The sequence below is a fragment of the Pinus tabuliformis genome, chromosome 5_1 (genome assembly GCF_031772625.1).
Source record: "Pinus tabuliformis cultivar Carrire ecotype Pingquan chromosome 5_1, CPIR1, whole genome shotgun sequence".
In the NCBI taxonomy this organism is placed as follows: Eukaryota; Viridiplantae; Streptophyta; class Pinopsida; order Pinales; family Pinaceae; genus Pinus; species Pinus tabuliformis.
In genome coordinates this window covers 619641229-619664210 of record NC_142305.1, presented here as the reverse complement: position 1 = coordinate 619664210, position 22982 = coordinate 619641229, and the positions used below count along the sequence as shown (strand labels likewise).

The 22982-nt window shown below is 39.7% G+C and overlaps 1 protein-coding gene across 2 annotated transcripts in view; it reads left to right on the top strand.

Annotated features, from left to right (window-relative positions):
* ATSUV3 (ATP-dependent RNA helicase) overlaps positions 1 to 22982 on the top strand; it is a 405120-nt gene that overhangs the window by 196221 nt on the left and 185917 nt on the right. Inside the window, exon 7 of one of the 2 annotated variants that reach the window (XM_089432620.1) lies at positions 10740 to 10817. The exons of the other annotated variant lie outside the window; for it this stretch is intronic. Within the exon in view, the coding sequence (XP_089288746.1) occupies positions 10740 to 10817 (78 nt within the window). The remainder of the gene's footprint in view (positions 1 to 10739; positions 10818 to 22982) is intronic. 2 annotated transcript variants of the gene reach the window in all.

The following is a 22982-nucleotide window of genomic DNA, read 5'->3' as shown; positions in this document are numbered from 1 at the left end:
CTCCTGGCCCGGCTCGAATTGCTCCCGGAGTGATTTTTAACGCTCGGGAGCGATCGCTCCCCGATCGCTCCCGAGCGTTAAAAATCGCTCTGGGAGCGCCGGAGCAGGGTTGCAGGAATCGCCCCCCCCCCGGATCCTAACCCGGAACCGCGACCCGTGCGGAAGCGTTCCGGAATCTCCACAGGAATCGCGATTCCGAAATTTAGGTTGCGCGCTTCCTTGTTTTTTAAACGATTCCTGCCAATGAGGTTGCGGCCCCCCCGGAATCGCGCTTCGGCATGCGGTTCTGGCATGAGGTGGCGCCACGCAACCTGCCCGGAAGCGCACGCCACCCGCACGCCACCCGGGCGCAACCCGCACGCAACCCGCGGATATCAAATTTTTTTTTTAATTTCATTTAAAATCTAACTTAACTAAGCATGAGGGGGTGGGTTAGGGGTGGGTTAGGGTCACTTTAGGGTGAGTTTAGAAAAGAATAAAGCCCCCATTCTCTTCTCATTTTCTCACTTTGAGTTTATGAGAGTTGGAGAAGAGAAGAGAGGAGAGGAGAAGAGAAGAGAGGAAAGGAGAGGAGAAGAGAGGAGAGCTTGGAGGAGTGAAGAAGGAGGAGCTAGGAGAAGGAGGAGGAGCTTGGAGCAAGAGCTTGGAGGACTTCATCTACAAGAGCTAAAGAGGTAAGTTCAAACCCCAAACTCCCTTGTTTTTTTGAAAAAAAAATTGTATTTTTCTCCTCCCTCTCCTACTCTTTCCCATTGTTTCTACTTGCTCCTTTATTTACAGGTTGTCCACCACCTATATCCATATTCCAAGATGGTGTTCTTTTGGCTTCTATGTATCATTCCACTCTTGGTTTTAATGATGGCAAGGGTGAGGAATAGAGGGGAAGAGGAAGGGGATGAACTTGGTGACCCAATGCATGATGAGGAGGAAGGGTTTGAAGAGGAAGGGGATGAACTTGAAGGGGACACTGAAGCACAAGATGGGAAAGGTACATCAAATCCCTTGTGGAACTATGTGACCAAACTTGAAGGGGGAAAGGGTGGTGGATCTTACAAATTTTTGTGCCCTCATGGTTGTCATGGAGGAAAACCATATACGGGTTCATATACCCGTCTGAGGAGGCATCTTTGTGGGGTGCTGGACAGTGATGAAAAAAAGGGTTCTGTGGGGGTAACCATTTGCCCAAACATTTCAAGTGAACAAAGAGAAAAATACATCCAAATAGAGATGGCTGCACAACGAAAAAACAAGAAACAAAAAACTCATTCTGAATCAAGTGCAACCTCTAAATTTGGTAGTTGCCCATCTCCTCATGGTACTTTTGCAACCTCTGGAGGTAGAAAAACAATAGGGGATTTCCTTAATGTTGCTGGGAGGGATGATGTGGATGGAAAGATAGTCCGTTTTCTTTGTGCTTGCGGTGTACCATTCAATGTGCTTCGCTCTCCCTATTGGCATGAAATGGTAAAGGCCATCAATGAAGCCCCAAAAGGATACAAGGCCCCCAACTATGAGAAAGCTAGAACAGTGTTATTACAAAGAGAAAAAGCTAAGGTTCAAAGAGCTTTGACACGTTTTACACATGAGTGGGTGGATTCTGGGGTATCCATTGTATCAGATGGGTGGACAAATATTAGAAACCAACATTTGATAAATGTTCTTGGTGTTTCTTCTAGTGGTGCAGTATTTATTGCATCTCATGACTCCTCCTCCATCAGTGCAACTGCACCAAACATTGCAGATCTCCTATTGAAATCAATCAAAGATGTTGGTCCGAATAATGTGGTTCAAGTGATCACAGATAATGCAGCAAATTGTAAGTTAGCAGGAAAAATTATTGAGCGTACTCATCCACACATCTTTTGGTCTGGGTGCCTGGTTCACACATTGAACCTTTTGATGCATGATATTGTGAAACACAAAGATTGTGGGTGGATTGCTGAGGTTTACAGGAAAGGGAAGCAGCTCATTAAATTCATCACAGGGCATACAAGGGTAAACTACTTCTATGGCACTTACTCCAAGTTGCAATTGCTTAAAATTGCAAAGACAAGATTTGCTAGTTATTACCTCACCTTTAGGCGGCTAGTGAGGGTGAGACAAGCTTTAACTAATCTGGTGTGTGCTGAAACATGGGATGAAATTAACACTGACACAGATGGTGCTAATGAAGTCAAGGACACTGTTCTTGACAGTTACTTTTGGTCACAGGTTAAATATGTTTTGCAATTCACCAAACCAATTTATTACATGATCAAGTTTGCAGATTCAGATCGACCAGTAATTGGGGAGGTGTATGAGCAAATGGATAGCATGTTGGGGCATATTAAAGACATTGTTGAGCCTAGAGATACCACCTTGTACAATTATATTCGTGAAGAGGTGGAAAAACGATGGGATATGCTAAATGTTCCATTGCATGCATTAGCATATGTTTTGACACCTAAATACTATCATCCATCATGGCTTTCAAAACCAGCACCTGGGGGGGGAGTCAGGAAAAAACCACACCAAGATAAAGAGGTTCACGAAAAATATATGGCTGCATTGAGTAGATTAATCCCTGATAATGAGGAGGCTGCATTGGTACGGAGACAGGTGAGCAACTATACGAGCAACACTGGTCCATTTGGGAGCATGCATGCAATTCAAGATCGAGAGCATTTTTCTGCTCTTGAGTGGTGGAACATGCATGGAGGGCCTACTCCACTTCTACAGAGTTTGGCATTGCGGGTGCTATCACAGGTGGTAAACACTTCTTCTGCAGAGAGGTGTTGGAGCTCTTATTCTTTCATCCACAGTGTTAAAAGGAACAGGTTGAATTTAGACCGGGCAGAGAGCTTGGTTTATGTTCATTACAACTTGCGATTGTTGTCCCATTACTGTGAAGATGCAAAGTCTAATAAAGACTTGTTGACTTGGGACAAGAATCTAGAGGAGCCCAATTTGGAGGATGGAGTGTTGCGACTAGAGCAATTAGAGGATTCTCTTATCCAGGTATGTCCATTGTGGTATGAATTTTCCAATTTTCCCTTATAAAGCATTTCTCTAATTCATGTTTTTAATTTTTTTGTTAACTAGTGTTTTTTTTTTGCATGAATTTTTTGAGCGATTCTAGGATGATGACACGGGTGTTGATATGCCACAACCCCCACCCCCATCTGGTCCCTTGGTTTCTAGGTTCCATGGTTCAACACCAACGGCAGGGGGTTCTTCTTCATCAGTTCCAGTGCCACGACTTACACAGGGACCATCTTCTTCATTGCCACCACGTGGAGGCCCGCCATCACGTTCTATTCGTGGTGGAAGGAGGAGAGATTAGTAGATATATTCACAATCTACTTCTTTTTGTCATAGATTACTCATTAGACTTGTAGACTTGTGAATTTGAATTTTGAACCTTTTTGGCTTGGCGGTGACCAAGTGACATATTTTGTAAACATTATTATTTGAATTTTGGACATGACAAATGTTGACAGTTGCTCACTTGCTAGATAAATCATAATATGCTCTATGTTTTATGTTTTATAATATGCTTAAATGTTTTATGTTTTATAATATGCTTAAAAATTTGATGTATGTTTGTAATAGCTAGAATATAGATGATTGTTGTACATACTAGTAACTACAATGGAATCATGGATGCCATATCTATCTTGATTTATGCAAAAATATGCATGTTTTCATGTCTTCTACAATTAATTTGGTATTTGGGATGTTTGTTTTGAGTATAAATGCAAAAAAATATAAAATATATATATATATATATAGCAGACGCTTCCGCGGACGCTTCGCTTCCTAGATTTTTGGAAAATGACGCTTCCGCGCTTCCGCTTCGCTCCCGCTTCGTGCAACATTGCGCCGGAGCGATCGCTCCCTATATCGCTCCCTAACAGACCAGGGAGCGCAATTTTTTTTAAGGGAGCGCGCTCCCGTCTAGGTGTGATTTTGGGAGCGCGCTCCCGCCCGGAGAGCGATTCGGGAGCGGGTTCGGGGGGGGGGGGCGCTCCCCCGCAACATAGGGCAAAAGTTAACCTTAGTTTGAGCTATTTGATGGTAAATGATTGTTAATGAGCTCATATTTCTGCAAGCATTTGATAAATAATCATTCAGTCCTTAACTCCATAAGGCACTGGTCTATTAACGTAATAAAATCAAATAAGTGCTTGTTTTCCCTCGTGTCTCCCAACCCAACTAGTCCACAGTTGGTCATCCATTGTCCCATAGGGTCTACCCCCCTTAGCAACGGGAGACAGGCTTAAACAGAGAGATCGGGGGATCAAGGTGACAACCCTCGGTCTGAGTGTTGTCGTGACAATCTGTGAGACAACAGGAGCTAATAGTGCCTTACAACCTACAACAAAATGGGGTTGTAGAGAGGAAGAATAGGGCCCTTGTTGGAGCTTCCAAGACAATGGTCTATAATCAGGACCTGCCCATGTTTCTTTGGGCAAAGGCTTGCAACACAGTAGTGTACTTTTAGAACATGAGTTTTTACAAGTTCTTGGATGACAAGACTCATGAGGAGGCATTCACAGTGGTGAAACCGGAGGTTGGGCATTTTTGTATCTTCGGGGATCCGATATGTATCCTTGTACCTTCAAAGAAGAGGACGAAGCTAGAGCTCTCAACACATAAGGGCATTTCTGAGGGTTACAATGAGACTTCAAAGGTGTATTGGGTGTACATTCCATTGTAGGGGAAGATTGTGGTGAGCAGGGATGTTAAGTTCGAGGAGGGTCGAGCCTTTAGGAAGTCACATGAACCCTTTCTAGTAGTGACAAAGGATAAGGAGCGAGAGGCATCAAAGGTTGAAGAGAGACCAATATAATGAGCAACAGGAACTTAGTCTTCAGATTAGGAGGAGGAGTTGGAGGCTCCCTCTACTTTTGTCAGGAGGTTGTGATGGCTTGAGCACACATCGAGAGATGGTGAGAAGCATGTGGAGGCTTCTAGGAGCACTTTCAGGGAGAGCAGACCACCAAGACTATTTCCTAGTTATATTTCGCTCATGAGTGACATCATTGACTTTGAGCTTAGCAACTATGAGGAGATTGTAGGCTAGTAGGTTTGGAGGGATGGCATGGTGGAGGAGTATGCCTCCATCATGCAAAATGATGTGGGACACTGTGCGTAGGCTAGAGGGGTAATCAATGGTTAGCTCCAAGTGGATTTACAAGATCAAGCACATTGCAGATGGCAGTATTGAGAAGCATAAAACTAGGTTCATGACGAGAGGGTTCTTCTTGAAGGAGGGAGTGGACTTGAGGAAACATTTGCTCCATTCGCTAGGTATACTTTTTTCAAGGCTGTTATATCTATTGCTTTAGAGGTGGGGTGGAGGATGCATCATATGGATGTGAAGACAACCTTCCTCAATGGGGTAATTGAGGAAGAGTTAAACATTGAACAACTGCAAGGATTTGAGGTGCATGGAAGAGAGTCTCATTTATGCAGGTTAAAAAAGGCACTATATAGACTCAAGCAAGCACTAAGAGCATGGTACTCGAAGATTGATGGGTGTCTACTAGGTATGAGCTTCACTAAAGAGTTGGAGAAAGGTTGCTAAGGTGATGATCGCAACCCTTTCACTTGTTGCCATAAGGTTTGGGTTTGCATAGTGTTACTTTGCACTAGGTGTCCTAGATTTTGCGACAAGGTCAAAGGTTTGCAATATGGAGTATGAGGCTGCGTTCCAGGGAATTAGGCTGAGAGTTTGGGGAGGCTGAGTTCCAGGAAATTAGGTTGAGAGTTTGGGGAGGTCGAGAGGGTAAATTCTAGACTTGGGAGGAGGTTGAGTTGCTACAGGAGTGTTGAATTTGTAGAGGACAACCAGCACAGGTGCAAGTCGAATTTATGAGGGGCTGAGTTTCCAGGTTCCATTGTTGTATTTTCTATGTATTCTTTGTGGGTCGATTTCCTTGTTAAAGGATGCCCTAATTTTCCTAAGAGATAGAATTTGTTGGGAAAAAGTTTTTGCTATGTTTTGTGATCAATTTTCTATTAATTTTGCGCTAAAATCCCTCCTTCAATCGCCTTCTCCCTTTTTTATAATAATTCCCTCTCTGAATACCATGGGTCACTTAATTCCCCGAAAGTGACTTTTTACCCTTTGTATTAGTTATTATTTATCTTATTATGGTGACCCCTTTATTTTTCCCGCCAATAGCCCATAGGATTTGGATAGGCTAAGACTCAACTTCCTTTTGCTTCTAAGATTAGAAAGGGACATTACAACTCCCCACTTTCTCATGATTACTTTCACAGGCTGGGAGGAATCACCACTTTGATTCAAAAGGGTGTTGGTCATTCACTCGAACAAACTAGATATCATTGTTAGCCCCTCAGGTTGGCAGGATACAGAACTTTGATAACACTGTAATGTCGCTAGGGAATTATTGCCCTTAGGATTACAAGATTACGAGAGAAATTCTACAATATTTCCTTTTAAATCCAACAGAGAAGATATAGAGTACATAACAATGTTGGTAAGCAATAGTTTGCACAATACATCAATAGTTCACATCCATTTCAATTAACAGCTGCTCCTACACCAGTAAACCTGGTTGCATATAATAGTGACAATATTGAATGCACATAGTTATTTCTCTCTACCGGTAGTTTATACAATAAAACTAATTCACAAGTCCAATATACCCTGTAGCGTAACTTCTGCCATCTTATACTATTGTACCAGATAGATCTAGTTGCCCTATACTCTAGTTCTGACCTGGAAGTTGATTATGAAGCCTGTGGTTATTTGGTGGACTTATTGTATGCCACAATTTGCTTCTGCTGTCAATTTAGGACCCAAGGATTTCTTTGACAGTATTACTGTGCAACAAGGATATCCAGCAGCCATATAAGACCTCAGAGTGTTGGAAATATTGAGAGGTGTATGAATCAATTGTTCACATACAATTAGTTAATTATAAAATTATTAGAGCATGAACAATAGAACAGTAATCAACAACACATCACAATAGCAGTACACAACAAATTTTTAGGTGGAAACATGTCTGGGAGAAAAACCACTGAATGCTTTTCTAATATTCTGTGAGTACAAAAATGCTTCAGCTCCAACTGAATGGGAAGCCCCAACTCCCTAGTACTATAGAAAAACATTCAAGTTTATTAGGTAACTCCAACTCCTGAAAAGATGCTCCTGCACCCTGGTTTTACATGCTCCAGCTAGAAGGAAGCTCTAACGCCCTCGTTTTATCAGCTACAATTGGTAAGCTGCTCCATCACCCTGCAAGCTCCAACTTTCCCTAGCACCACCCTGCCACCCTGAAGTATCCTGAAGGAGACTTCACTCTCCTGCCTTGCACCACGTAACCACCCTGAATATGATTATAAAACAGAGAAACAGTTTGTGGGCTCTCGTACCAGGGACAATGACCCACTTACAATGATATTCTATAAAACCCTTCCTGCTCAATGAAAATCAGACTTCTTCAAAACTGCTGCCAAATAATATAACAATGTAACTGAAATTCACTGACTTCAATTCAAATATTCCTTCTATGTACCTTTCGTCCTCTGCCACTGTTGTACATGTGGATGCCTTCAGAATTGCTGGCTGCTTGGAGTCTCTGAAAATATACTACTGATGTCTTCAATCTTTACCTTCTCTGCTCTTATCTTGTCCTTGATTTTCTCTGCTGTAGATAGGGCCTCTTCACAAGGGGATCTGAATCTGATCAATGACCTTATAGCATAATAGCATATTAATATTCATCTTAGGAAACTCTTAGAGACAATCTGAAATAGTCCACATTAACAATAAGGTTTGCTAAGAGTAACCCAAAGAAACTGAGGCTGCCACAAAAGTGCAATGAATAACAATCTAGAGACTTCAAAGACAATTATTAGGCCTCACTTATATCTGCCTATAATACTTCCTCTGAAGGACACGTATTAGGGCTTCTAACAGTTGAGGAGTCCAAATAGTTTCAATGTAGTTCAAATAAGTGTATAGTTTATACTACTGTAAGAACCCTCAAAGTGCCAGAATGAAACACAATGATGTATGCCCTCACAACAGTCAAAATCCACCACATAAGTCATACAAAAAGGATGTAACAAGTCTTACCAATAATGTTGAGTCAAGCTTGTATCAGGTTGCCATTGAAAGAAGATTTTATGCCTGAAGAATGTCACTGTTATTCACAGGAATTAGGCTGAAACTCTGATCAAAAGAGCTAATGAGAACACACCTCAGATGAGCTCAAATGGATGCCTCAAAAGGTCACAATGAAGATGCATATGCTACTCGCATAAGGTCTCAGATATCTTAGGTCATATTGCATCGTTTTGCTCAGCCAAAACCCTCTCAGCAGTCCACAAATACTCTGCTTCAGAAAACCCACAGAAATCAGAGATGGAAGATGATACTCTTAGAAAAATCTGGGCTCTCATGGCCTCAAAAAATTGCCAGAATACTTCATGGATCTGTCTTCAAACAGTGAGAATCACCAACAGATAAAACGAAAATGCCTCAGCAAATTCTTTCTTCAAAAGATGTTACAGGTGAATTCCAGTTTAGCCTCAGTCTCCTTCTCTAGGGCGAATAGCAATGCCCCATTCATGTCACAGTGTAGGCCAAAAATCAGACTAAGAAAAGGGTTGAAATCTTGCTAGAAAAAAAGGCCACACCTGTGCATGAAGCTTCTCCTTAAACCTTAGAAGTTCGAACAGTGCCTCAGAACTGTCACAGACTTGTTGCCAAAGGAGGGCCGAGTAGGCCTCAGAAATTTATGAACCAGTCTCAACAATTTTTGAAGGTGTAACACAGCATTTGCCACCTGGATCAGCTTCAAGAAAAAGGTCGAATGGCCACAGTGATGCTCAAAACACCCCAGCAAAGCCCTTTAACAAAGACAAACAAAGAAACCCCAACGAAGCTGCTTCAAATCTTCGACCAACTTCAGATATGCCAAACTGCACAAGGCCGCAGAGAGATCAGCGAGATAACTTGTACAAGATCAGCATTTTTAATGCATACTTGTGGAGGAAACAAGTGCCATTTTATAGAGGAGAAAGGGCGGATCCCTTAATGGAGCTGACTTGAAAAGTTGGAGCGAAGCTGACTTATGCAAATGGGGGGTAAAGATTAAAATTCAAATTTTAAATTTGGAGCAAACATTATTTCCTTTGGAGGCTGACTATAATTTAATTTTGGTTGCTTTTGCGCTTTAATAAAATCATATTTTCACTGAGCCCATTATATAATTAATTTTTTTGAATAAAAATTTTGCTTGTGGCATAACCTTTGGGGCTTCTTGACCAAGAATGGGGAAACAATCTTCAAAGAAGCATAACTCAACTGTGAGGAATTAGGAGACATACCACATATCATCAGAAACAGCATGATGAGGAGAATCAAATGATGATGATCCTGACCCCAAAAACCCTGATCGACCTTGTTGTTTTTGTCATCGAAAGTGGGGCTTCTTCTGGCTACTGCTTGGGTTGACATTCATGACAACCATGGCTCAACACAGAGATACTGTACTAACTCCTTAGAGTATTCTGCTGCTCTTCCATTGCCTCGCTGCTATAGAGAATAGGTTTCCGGGTGACTTGCTTCCTCAAGAAGGGTTATGCTGCCCTAGCTGGTTATGTTGTCACAGAGATGCACTCCTAATTGGGTGCTGCCACAAGTAGGGTTCCACTGTCTGTTAGTACTTCGCTGCTTCACGAAAATATCATCCAAGGTGGTTGTTGCTCCCTCAGGAATACCAATGCCTTAAACATCTTTGAATTGCCACAGAAAACCCCTTGCAAGGAGGCCACTCCCTTAATCAGGGCCTCGGAATGTGCTGCTGCCCAGGTAATTCCCTTCAGGAATCAACTACAAGCCTTAGATTGAGGTTGTATTGTCAAAGGCTGGCTTTCGCTGTTCCTGACCAGACCTTTGCTGCAACAAAGTAGCTTCTAACAACCACAAAATGCCTTTCCAATCAACGACCCAACGAATCTCTCTCCCTGAATACCAAAATTCAGATGAAGGTGCCTCAGAGCAATTGCGCCAAATGAAAGAGAGAAAGGAAGGGACTGGCTAGGGTGGCATCATCACCACCGAAACCAATCAAAGGGAGATAGGGGTTTTAAAACCCGCAGAGCCTCAGCTCACAATACATAGATATCCAACCAATCAATGAAGAGAACCAATCATAGATATGGGGTCTCTTCTTCTTATTTTAATGTGAGGGGTTACAAGTCTACCTTCACTTAGCCCCAATTCTGGTTTCCTCCACAGGTTTTGCCCCAGTTACCCCAATCGGATAATGGGTTTGCCTCTTTATCATTGACTATAGCATACGGGATTGGATAGGCTATTTCATTCTCCCTTGGGCAGTTAATTAATAGGGAACATAAAATATTTTCCATACTAGATATACTGACATAGTTACTGTTGTTTTTTTTGGGTTGCCATTTTATAGATTCAAGATATTGATTAAATATGAAGTTGACGACTAATTAGTAGTAGAAATTGAACTTTATTTATATCTGTCTTTTCAGGATGACTGATCTTTGAGATGGTCTTAGAAGTATACACAATATTCCCGTATGTTGTGTAAATGAAATCATATATTACTACAAATTAATAACATTGATGTCATTGCTATAAATGATAATAAATATTCTGCAATTTGAGGATATTGTGTACACAGAAAGAACTGTTGGCTTTTGAATTTTTTTTGTTTGACGTTTATTTTTTTCTCGTTGAGCAGAGACAGATTCAATCGATAAGTAAACATTTATGCTCTGTAGTTTATGGATCATTGCCACCTGAAACACGCACAAGACAGGTATATTTTGTTTGTATATGCTACAATTTTAAACTTTTGGGTGTTTACAAGGAGACTCTTACGTAGATGGAATGAATTGTCTATTTTCTTTTAAATATTCCTCTAAATGCATTTTACTCCTGGTTATTTTTGAGCCTTCACTTATCTTTGAGTTTGGCAAATTATATATTCCTTTATGTTCGAACCGATTTTTTTTAATTTTCAGATGTTGGAAAGCTTTATGTTGCATATTTATGGTTCAAATTTCAAATGCTGTAGTGTAATGCAAACGGTTAGATCTTACTGCTTGCACCGAACTGGAAAACATTATTAGATTTTGGAGCACGTTGATCCTGCAGGCTAGTGATGGAATAAAAAGGGCCTTTCAGGGACATTTCGATTTGTATATATCAACTTCTAATAGAAAATACTTAGTTTAGTGACACCTGTCACTTATGATTATAACTCAACAATAGATATAGATCTGCTTATTATTGGAAGGCCAGCAAAGATAATTTAGGTAAAGGTTATTAAGAGAAATGTGGAAGGTTAAATAGTGTAAGTACCTCCCCTTTTCTAATCTTGTAGAGACTGAAAATACAGTTAAGTGTTCTTTACATAGTAGATAGATAATCTCTTCAATGTTAGATTATATTTTTTTTTTGGTCCCTCATGAGGCTGCTTATGTTTTATATCGTACACAGTTACCTATCTTATAAAAACTGATAGTCGAGTGTTCTTTAGATGCTAGATTAGATTTTGTTTTTCTTAATTCGGGTTCCTCATGAGGCTGGTTATGTTTCATATCATACACAGTTAATGGATATGAATAGTAAGCAAGGTTGGAAGGTTATGATCCATAAGGCAGGAACAGTACAGGTTGTCCAAATTTAGGCATCTAAATAGTCCCGACAATTTTATGTTTATTTTGTTAAATGTTTCACTTGTTCTGTTCTGTTCATCTTCATTCTGCTATGTTTTCTTTCAACTCGAAAGAATCTGCAGTAGGATGGAGATTTAGGGTAGACACGGCAGCAGTAAATAACTAGATTGGGACATGGTTGATATCTATGAGATCAAAATCAGTATGAAATCTATTTTATCGTTTTGAGTATATCTTATCCAATTTTATGTTCAAATAGCTGTTCGAATCAAAGTAAAATCAGGAAAACCTAAAGGGCATTGGTTACCTTCCGGATCTGTTGGATTGAGAGATGTGGTATCTATTTGTACAGTGAGCACTGTGGAGATAGAGGCTCTAAGGTCAAACTCTACCACTTAGTCCCTTTTTCTTTGGCTGAGGGCTGAATCTGAGCTTGCATGAGGAAAGACTTGCAGGTGTGAGCTTCTTTGTCAGCCTAGAAGACTTGTGGAAATTGCTTCGTTTCCCTTACGTGATCTCTAACTTGCCTTGCTGTTAGCATTGTCCTGTATGCTGAGATCACAGATGCTGATCTTGGGACTGCTTATCCATGTGCTGTGACTTATGCTGTTTCCAATTCTTCGATTTACCATTGGAATCTTTATGCTATTTTGAACTGTCGTTAGCACAGCATTCCTTCTAGAATGTTTCCTCATGTTTGGCTGCAAAGCAATTAGCATCTGCCGAGATGTTAACGATAAAAAAGATCTCAGTTTGAATGTCATGAAGGAGACTTTTGTAGTTAAGTACTTTATTATGCCTAGATTCTTGAACATCGATTCAGGCCATTAGATTATGAAATTCATCTATGTATTCTAGGATAATCTTCTGATGACATTGGTGCAACTACTGTCATTTTATGTACAAATCATCACGATGCTTGAGCAAGTAGTAATTAATGCACAATGCTTCAACAGACTTTATCTATGTGCTAATGGGGTGAGCTTTATCCTCACTGTTTCTTGTGAGATTCCCACTAGTATAATGCTATAGTCATGAATCATAAGTTCACACTGTTTAACCTATCCACCTTTTCCTGGGCATTCAGGACATTATATGCTGCTTCCTGAGATTCATAGCTACGTACTATTGAATGCATAGATGCTTTGACATGCCACTGATGCTTTAACATACTTTCATGATCTAGTCCTTTTGATTGAGTTGCAAGGAATGGCTTACAAATTTTGTTGACAGTTGTTAAACAAAATGTGAGCACATGACTTAAATAAAAAAAGGAAGAGTAATGATAGCATCCTTGGTCAGATTTGAGAGATTATCATAAAGTTCCTATTCAGCTCTTAAAGTTTATACGGTGATATGTATGTGTGATTATGTAATATATGTAATGACTCTAGTGTGGTGTATGGGGGTTAAATGTGTATAAAGGGTAGCTTGGCCTATTAGTGGGTTCACATGGGCAATTAGTGAGAAATGAGAACTAGTACATAAGAGGTCAATAGACCAATTATTACACGCACTTGATTATAATTTTGAAAATCATCTTATCTTATATATGAACATATTGGGTTATTCAGTATTCTTCTCCTAATATCTAAAGAGTTATATATAAAGGGGAGCTTGGCCTATTAGTGGGCTTACATCGGCAATTAGTGAGAATTGAGAACTAGTATATAAGAGGTCAATAGAGCTGTTATTACATGCACTTTATTATGATTTTGAAAATCATCTTATCTTTTATAATTACATATTGGGTTATTCAGAGTTCTTCTCCTAATATATAAGGAGTTATTCTTTAACTCATCACTATTATACTTCTAGGACTTGTGCTTGTTACTCACCAAAAGTGGGTAACCGATAGAAGAAAATTTTTACCCTTATTTGATAGCCAGCCAGCCAACAACCCTGTGATGGTCACCACACAACGTTATGCCAGAGTTCACCCATTGCTTTGGTCAGATCTAGCTCCCATCTGATATTCTTCTTGAAGGAAGGTGGGTTGTCTTTTGGTAGGTACTCTAACCATTTTTGCAGCAATGTGCTTTCATTTAATGTTATGAGCATATTCAAATTTGATATGAATCATGGGGCAAATTGGATGATTGATCAATCTTGATTGTATTGAAAAATCAATAGGGCTACTATTGAAGTGATTTCTCTTTAACTTGATAGCTGCTTGTGATATTCTTATACTTTTCTTTATGATTAACTTCTTCTCTTATTATTATAATTTTCTTATCATCAAACAACTACCAAAACATGAAGATCAATAGAATAAATGGACACACAAGATGTAGGCTGCAAGCCAGGTCTGAAACTCCTAGAGAGGAAAACCCACAAAAATTTCCTCTTCTTATAGATTCTTCAAATGATGAATTCCAAGGCCTTTAGACCAAGACCAAGTCAAACCTTCTTGAGGATGTGCTTATTCTTACCAAGTCAAACCAAGTCAAATCAATTCCAAATGCACAACTTCGACTCCCAGCTACAAACTTCGGCCCTCACTGCAGATCTGCAATCTTCGGCCCCCTGCAACAGGCTGCAACTTCGCATGTGTGGATGAATTAGGGCTTTTTAGGCTTCCTCCTTCCTTCGCTTGGTTTGCTTCTTCAAAGGCTTGTAGGTGATCAAATTGACATTCGTTCCTTCTTTGCTTCTTTAGAAACTTCGACCTTGTAGCTGCAAAAAACCTAGCCTCTTTCACACGTGTGAGAGAATGTGAGAGAAAAATTGAAAAGTTTGTCTTCCTTCTTCCTTCTAGACCTTCGCTTGCCTTCTTTTTTCTTGTTCTTGCTTCCTTGATCGAATGAATGAGTGTTCAATGAGGTTGAATGGTCTCTTATATATAATCTTTTCAAGGAGGACGAATAGCCCTAATTAGGCCGACTTCTGCACTGTTAGGCCGACTTTGTCTTGGAGGGGTATTTTGACACTGTTGACTCAAAATAAATTCTTTTGATTTGTTACAAAATGCCCAATAGGGTCTAATACATATGACAATGACTCTTATGACTTCTTGACTCTATGACAACCTAGTTGACTCAAAATAAATTCTTTTGATTTGTTACAAAATGCCCAATAGGGTCTAATACATATGACAATGACTCTTATGACTTCTTGACTCTATGACAACCTAGAAGCACACAATGGGTGCTTTGACCTAGAACAAAATAAACTTGAGCATGAAACCCATACTATAAAAATAATAATAGTAATTTTCTTTTTCTTTTACATCAAATACACAAGATCAAGAGCACATAAAATATTATGAAGAGAAAACCTAGTTACAAATTTTAACACTCCCTCTTAACTAGGGAGGTATTCATAATGGTACAAGGACATTCTCATATTGAAGAGATCTCATAAGAAGAGAGAGATTGATAAGCCATCTCATAAGCTATCCTTTCAGCTTATGTCAATGCATCTTCATCATATCAACCAACATTATCATATAGCAAGGCCTTGACTAACAACTCTATCTCCCCACTAGATTAGAGCACAATCCTAGGGAGACAATTATTTATAGACACCTTTATCATTGTCTCTCAAGGCACATACCCCATCCAGATGTTCAAAAGGTATGTCCTTTTAGGACCATTCCCGTCTTGGATTTACACATCCTCAAGGAATCTCCTCTTCGACTATACTTACCTAGTGGATGACCTGCCTCATCCTCAAAGAGTATGGGTATTCAGATGCTTACCCAATCCTCCATTCTTTATTCATAATTTGAAGACAAGAATGATGTGTCTATCTCTCCCTCTTAACTAGGGAGGAAATATCAACCAGTCCAAGCTTGCTTCTTAAATACACAAGTTTCTTATTAGGAAGAGATTTTGTCAAAATATCAACTACTTGCTCATCAGTGGAGATATACTATATGTCCTTTTAGGACCATTCTCGTCTTGGATTTACACATCCTCAAGGAATCTCCTCTTCGACTATACTTACCTAGTGGATGCCCTAGCTCATCCTCAAAGAATATTGATATTCAGATGCTTAGCCAATCCTCCATTCTTTATTCATAATTTGAAGACAAGAATGATGTGTCTATCTCTCCCTCTCAACTAGGGAGGAAATATCAACCAGTCCAAGCTTGCTTCTTAAATACACAAGCTTCTTATTAGGAAGAGATTTTGTCAAAATATCAACTACTTGCTCATCAGTGGAGATATACTATAGTTGTACCATCCCGTCTTTCACCAATTTCGTATGTAATGATATTTGTTGTTTATATGCTTTGATCTTGCATGGAAATTGGAGTCTTCAGACAACCTTATGCAACTTGTGTTGTCACAATGTATAATTGTAGGGTCCATCGGTTCTTTAAACAAATCAGATAACAACTTCCTTAACCAAACTTCTCTACCAACTTCACATGCTACAATATATTCAGCTTCAACAATACTTAAAACAATTGATTCTTGCTTTCTACCCATCCATGAGATCATAGAGGATCCCAAGCTAAAACATCCTTCAGTTGCGCTTCTTCCATCAGTCTCACTGCCTCCTCAATCTGAATTGGTATATCCCATTAGTTGGATATTGTTCTTTCCCTCAACGCTATCTCAATATATGTTTGGATGCTATGCAGTGGTTATGTCTAGGCTCCATTTGAAATTGACTGAGAATATTTATTGCGAAACAAATATCTGGACGCGTGTTTACAAGATATATCAGAGAGCCAACCAATTGTCTATAACTTGTGGGATCTACAAGGCTTGATTCTGAACTTCTTAATCTCTTCAAATTGGTAATCATGGGAATTGTCATCGGTTTGCTGTCCATCATGCCAAACTTTTGTAGCATCTTAATTATGTACTTTCCTTGTGTTGATTTGGGGTAGCATCGGATGTGCCCTAGCCACGAAATTTGGTGGAGAGGTTGGGGCACATGAGATCTCCAATACCCAGAAAGGGTTTGGGTAGATTCTAAATAGATCAGGAGATATTAAAATAATTAATATTTTTAATGGAGTCCCTAAGTCTAAACTTAGGGAAAATAAAATATTAATGTGTATTAATATGAATCTGTGTTAGAATGGTCCAAAAGATTGGATCAAGCCGGATCTAATCTTAGCCGTTGATTAGGGACTTAATCTTGGCCATTGATATGTCAACAAGAAAAGTATAAGAGGAGGCTTGAGGGTCACTTGGAGAAGACACTAGAGTGATCAGTCATTCTATTCTCTAGAGCGGGGTTTGCTAAGAAAGATAGAATCAGTAATCGGGAGAGCAGATGAGGGGCATTGAGTACAGAGAAATAGAGAAGGCGGAGATTGTGCTAGGAGAGCAGCGCGACAACCAATGAGAGTGACACAGAGCTAGCAAGGGCTCACGCAGGGCCACGTAGAGGTAGCCAAGTGTTGTGCAGAGCACCATAGAGGACAGTGTGTCTGATGCAGAGGCCCAGGAAGCTAACCTAGGGCCTCCTGGGGCTGACGCAGGGCCAGCGTGAGACAGAGAGGGGCTGATGCAGTCCAGATTGGGCAGACCCTAGGGTTGCAGAGCAGTTTTGTGCTGAGGTGCTGCCAAAAGGATTTTTTGGGTTTTCATCCAGGAGATTTCTCTAAAACTGTGAGGTATAGCTGCTAAGGAAATTCTTTGTTGGGTAGGCCAGTTTCGGCACCCAAATTGTACTTTGATATTGCTTAATAAGAAAACCCTCAGATAGCTGCACCGGTTTTCCCGCATTGGGTTTTTCCAGGGACATTGGTTCAAAAATAGTGGTGTCATGTGGCGTGTTTGTTCTTGTTCTTTTTAATTGTTGATTTGTAATATGTTGAGCATGCACTAGTGTTTATTTTTAGTATTTACCTTGTAAATAACTTGTTAAAGAAAAATAACAAGTAGGTAGGAATAAATCAGAAAAAGTGCATGAAGGGTTTCTAAACTCAGTAAACTTAGAAACTTCAACACATTGTCCTAGATATATTTTGCTAGGTTTATGCCAAACTTCCAACCCCAAGTAATAATGCATAAGCCCTGTTACCACTTAAACTAGCAGGGATCCAGGAGGGGATCCTATAGAGCAACTACTAGGTCAAGTGGCAACAATGGAGCAATAGCTCACTGTCACTTCAGCTATAGTTCCGTGCTCTTTATGGACTTTCACCGATGGGAGGAGACCCGATATAAGAGTTATCACAAGGATGAATATGTCAATAAATGGATGGAGAGTGATTCCTAGAATCTATACACAAGAGAGACTCAATTAAATGGCTTACTTGCTTAAGAAGAAAGGTGATAGGCTGTAACACATCCCCTTGTTTATATGCATTTTTTTTAACACCCAGTGATCGTGTTAGAGCTGCTCAACCTTACTTTGTTTGAGCCACCGAACTGAATCCTTTCAGTAAGTACATGCTATCTGCTCAAAATACTGAAGCCTTCCAATATCATCTTGCAAGGTTATAACTGTTTGAAAGGAGGTAGTGAAGTTTGAACTACACAGGGAAGCAACCTCCTACTAATATTTGGGGTGTGCATTGTCATCGATATGCCCTCTGGGCATAGCCTCAGACCATCAACCTATTGATGTGGTGAGTGTCCTTTCCATGGAGGGCCACACATCCTTATTACAAACCAAAGCTGCACCCATCTTGGTGCTGGAACTACATGCTGAGATTACATGGTATAGCTTAAGTTAAAATGTGAGAATGCCAGTGTGTTTCACAGCCCTAGAGTTATGCACCCCAACTCCCCTCCAACTGTGTGATCAGTTTGTGAACAAAGTCTGCAGGTTCATAACCAAATGATCAAACTGGGCTCGAAACTAACGGGTTCTCACTAGACTACAATGTATTTATATTCAGAGGAAGTTGTTCTCTCCCGTCTCTCCTCTCTAGGTGTCCTATACTTTAGCTTGTTTGTCATGTAGTTTGCAGTATACACAATTTAGATAGTAAGCATGGTATGCATTGAGTCATTGACCCCTAGAATGCTCCCAGCATCCACACCCTCCTTTTAAATTTGAAACAATGGACTCTGATTGAACCATCTGTCCTACCCCCTGAGGATTCTAAAAAGAGTTCTAACGTTAATTACCCTAATTCACAAATTCTGGATTGCTTAAGGTGATACTGCCCAACAATGAATATTCTGATACATTTCTGCAACAAGGTGGTGTCAAGGCCGATTCAGCATTATAATGTCGACATTTTCCTCAACTTGCCTTGTTTGCTGTCCTTAAAGTCAGTGACGAAAAGTAGCTGCAACTTTAATTACTTTGGTGGCTATCTAATAAATTGAAGTACTGGGATGCAACCTCTGAGCACAAATCAAATGACATACATGCATACAATGATAACTTTTCCATTCACATGAATTCAGGTATAATTGTAAACTTTCTATAACATCGGCTTAACAAGTACTAATAGAACAATAGGAGACCAAGCTCTCTACTGGGTTGATGACCTGGTTCATGGTAGGCATGTACATTCCAGCCTGTGCAAGTGACTATTTAGTGGGAATTAAAATAATGCCCATAAATACATTTGGATGCATTGGATTCTAGGTGAGGAAATCATAGCATGGTAGCAGTTTCGTATTTACAGAACAACCAACATGTTGTGCATTGACAAGCATCTTAATAACAAGAAAAAGTGTCTTATGACCAATGGCTATATAAAAATTGCTAAATCCCATGATTCTAAAGCCTTAAGAAGTCAAGCCATCATCTTATAACAAATATATTATTACATCTTTCACAAATGGCTGTCTCAAGATAAATGAGCAGAGACTGTCGCAAGTATAGTGTACACCACCCTTTCCATGACATCAGAGGCAATTCAATAAGCTTTAACTGCCTGTTCACCTGTAATAGGAGGAAAAATTAAGGAATGCCCCAGCTTACACAAATGGCCATTGTGGACTCCCACACAACAGAGTAAGTGGGAAGAATGGGATTATTGCTGAGGCCTGTGTGTCCCCAGTTAAAAAACAAACACTAACAATAATAACAATACCTTTCATTGGCATGGCCACATTAAAGTTTTCCCTGGTTGCTAGGTATTTTGCAATTACCTTAATGGCTCAAACTATAACACCTAATAAAATGCCACCATTTCACAGAAACTATACAAAGAAAAGTATAGAAGATGCTACCAAATGAATGAATTCGCTAGACTCTAATTGTCTACTGTATATGGATTCTACAAATATTTGTGCCCAAATTTACATGGTAGAATGCTATAATATCACTGTCTAAACAAAAATCAAGCTTAATTACCATAAATGGATGCCTACAACAAAATACACCTAGAAATGTCTTGTCTTACAGGCACAGGTGCATTAGCGATGTCTTGATGAATATCTCAAAAATACATGACTGCATACTAATGGAGTTGGACACCAAGCATTGTGAAATGAGGAGTGCCAAAGATTTATATTGATTTCAAAAAGCAGTGTTATTTAGAGCAGCAGAATATTATGGACGATAATTGCATCTTTCTTTTCTTGCCTTCCCTGAATCATAAAACCAGAGTATCATATCTCAGTGAGTAACATTTGAGTAGCATTAATGGTATGCAATTTGCTAATTGCTAGTGTATTTTTTCCCAATTATGATGGTCTCTGCTTTCACCATTCACACATATATTAAATAGTCTGTTTATGTAGTAAAAAAGATAACAAAACTATTTCACAGTTGCCACAAGTGTCAAGCTGTTGATTTGGGGTAGCATCAGATGTGCTCCAGCCACAAAATTTGGTGGAGAGGTTGGGTCACATGAGATTTCCAATACCCAGAAAGAGTTTGGGCAAATTCTAAACAGATCAGGAGATATTAAAATAATTAATATTTTTAATGGAGTCCCTAAGTCTAAATTCAAGGAAAATAAAATATTAATGTGTATTAATATGAATCTGTGTTAGAGTGGTCCAAAAGACATGGATCAAGCCAAATCTAATCTTAGCCGTTGATTAGGGACCTAATCTCGGTCGTTGAGATGTCAACAGGAAAAGTATAAGAGGAAGCTTGAGGGTCACTTGGAGAGCACACCAGAGGATCAGTCATTCTATTCTTTAGAGCAGGGTTTGCTAAGAGAGATAGAATCAGTGATCGGGAGAGTAGCTGAGGCGCATTGAGTACAAAGAAATAGAGAAGGCAGAGATTGTGCCGGGAGTGCAGCACAACAGCCAAGGAGGGTGACGCAGAGCCAGCAAGGGCTCACACAAGACCACACAAAGACAACCAAGTGCTGTGCAGAGCACCAGAAGGGCCAACGCAGCTAACAGAGGTTCCCAGAGTTGACGCAGGGCCTCTTGGGCCTGGCGTAGGCCTAGTAAGGCTGATGCAGGGCCAGTGTGAGATAGAGAAGGGCTGACGCAGTCCAGATTGGGCAGACGCTGGGGTTGCAGAAGCAGTTTTGTGCTGAGGAGCTGCCGGAAGTGTTTTCTGGGGTTTCAGCTAGGAGATTTCTCTCAAACTGTGAGGTATAGCTGCTAAGGAAATTCTCTGTTGGGTAGCTAGTTACGACACCCAGATTGTACTCTGATATTGCTTAATAAGAAAACCCTCAGATAGTTGCACCGGTTTTCTCGCATTGGGTTTTCCAAGGACATTGGTCCAAAAGTAATGGTGTCATGTGGTGTGTTTGTTCTTGTTTCTTTGCTGATATATTCGAAAGTACCCCATGGTTTGGTGAATGTAGTTTTGTGACGATCCTCCTTCTTAACCCATACTTGATTATATTCAGAAAAACCATCTAGCAATGACATCATTCCAGAACCAGTTACTCTTTGCAACATAGTCTCCATGTTTGGCAAAGGGTAATTATCTTTCTTACATGCTAGATTAAGGTTTCGAAAATCGACACAAAGTCTTATTGTACCATTCTTTTTCCTAACAATCACCAGGTTGGAACACCATGTTGAATGCCTTGTTTGAGCAATAATTCCTGTTGCAAGCATCTTTGAAAGCTCCTTTTGAACCAAAGGGGTTAACTTAGGATTTATTTGCCTAAGTTTTTGACGAAAGGGTTTAGCATTTTCATCTTTCAAAGGGATAGTGTGCTCCATGACATCTTCCCTATAACCCTTTAATTCATCATAAGAAAATGCTAAAACATCCCGATATTCACGAAGTAAATTGGTTAACTTTTTTCTTTCTTCAACATTAGTACCCTTGCCAATTTTGATAATATTTGGATCCCTAGAAGTACCAATGTTTAACTCGATGTATCCGCCTGGATCCATTTTACTTTCCTCTTTCATCTTCGTGGCATCATGCCGATCAAAGTGCTGTTCTAAAGAAACCACATTCCCAGGAGTAGGATTTATGATATTTTCATGATCATCAGACCCATCCTCCTTAGAATCTATCCGAAAATTTTCAAACTCATCCAAATTATCAAGAAAACGAATCACTTGTTTCTCATCATCAAAACTTGCCAATGCTCTGAGTTATCTGGAACAAAAGGCCTAAATATAACTTCCATTTTTATCTTATCCTTAATCAACTCATCAGCTAACTGCAAAGTAGAGGCAGCTACGGCAAGCTCATCTGGCGAACTATTCTGTTCTCTGGGGATAGCCTCAAAGTCAAGGGCATCAAGGTATTCCATAGTATCCCATACAACATTTCGATAATTCTTTAACCTTTGATTTTTACATGTAAATTTATTTTTAATCTGCATGATAATTAAGTCAGAATCTCCCTTGATGCTAAGCAACTTAACTCTTAAAGCCTTTGCCAACTCAAGACCCAACAACAAAGCTTCATATTCAGCAACGTTGTTGGTTGCTTCAAATTCCAATCGATAGGCAAACTTGAAAATATGACCAAGGGGTGATTTTAATACTATTCCTGCACCTTTACCATGCCTAGACGATGCACCATCAAAATACATGTACCAAACTTTATCCTTGAGATCCCTAATTTTTTTATCAACCTTATCATCGGGAAGAACTATGGAATTAGACAGGATAGCATAATTCCCAATGTTAGATTGTTCTTTAATTATCTCATTATGAGGTCTCTTAGGATCTTCAACATGGAATCTTCTCTCAGGCTCTCTATTAAGTCTCACAAAACCATCACCTTTAGGAGAAGGAATCATAGCATATGACCAATTCATTTGAATACCCCCTCCTAGATCAGAGGTCCATTTTTTAGATAAAAGCATACCCCAAGCATTAGGCACATCAACAACAACAATGTTCATAACAATCATAATGTCAGGGTAAACTGATAAATGAACTTGTAAATCCTTGATCAGACCATGAACTTCAATCTTTTTAGAATCCATGGCACATATATTGTAGTAAGGCCTAGAAACTCTTAAATTACGCTGTTCCATGACCCTC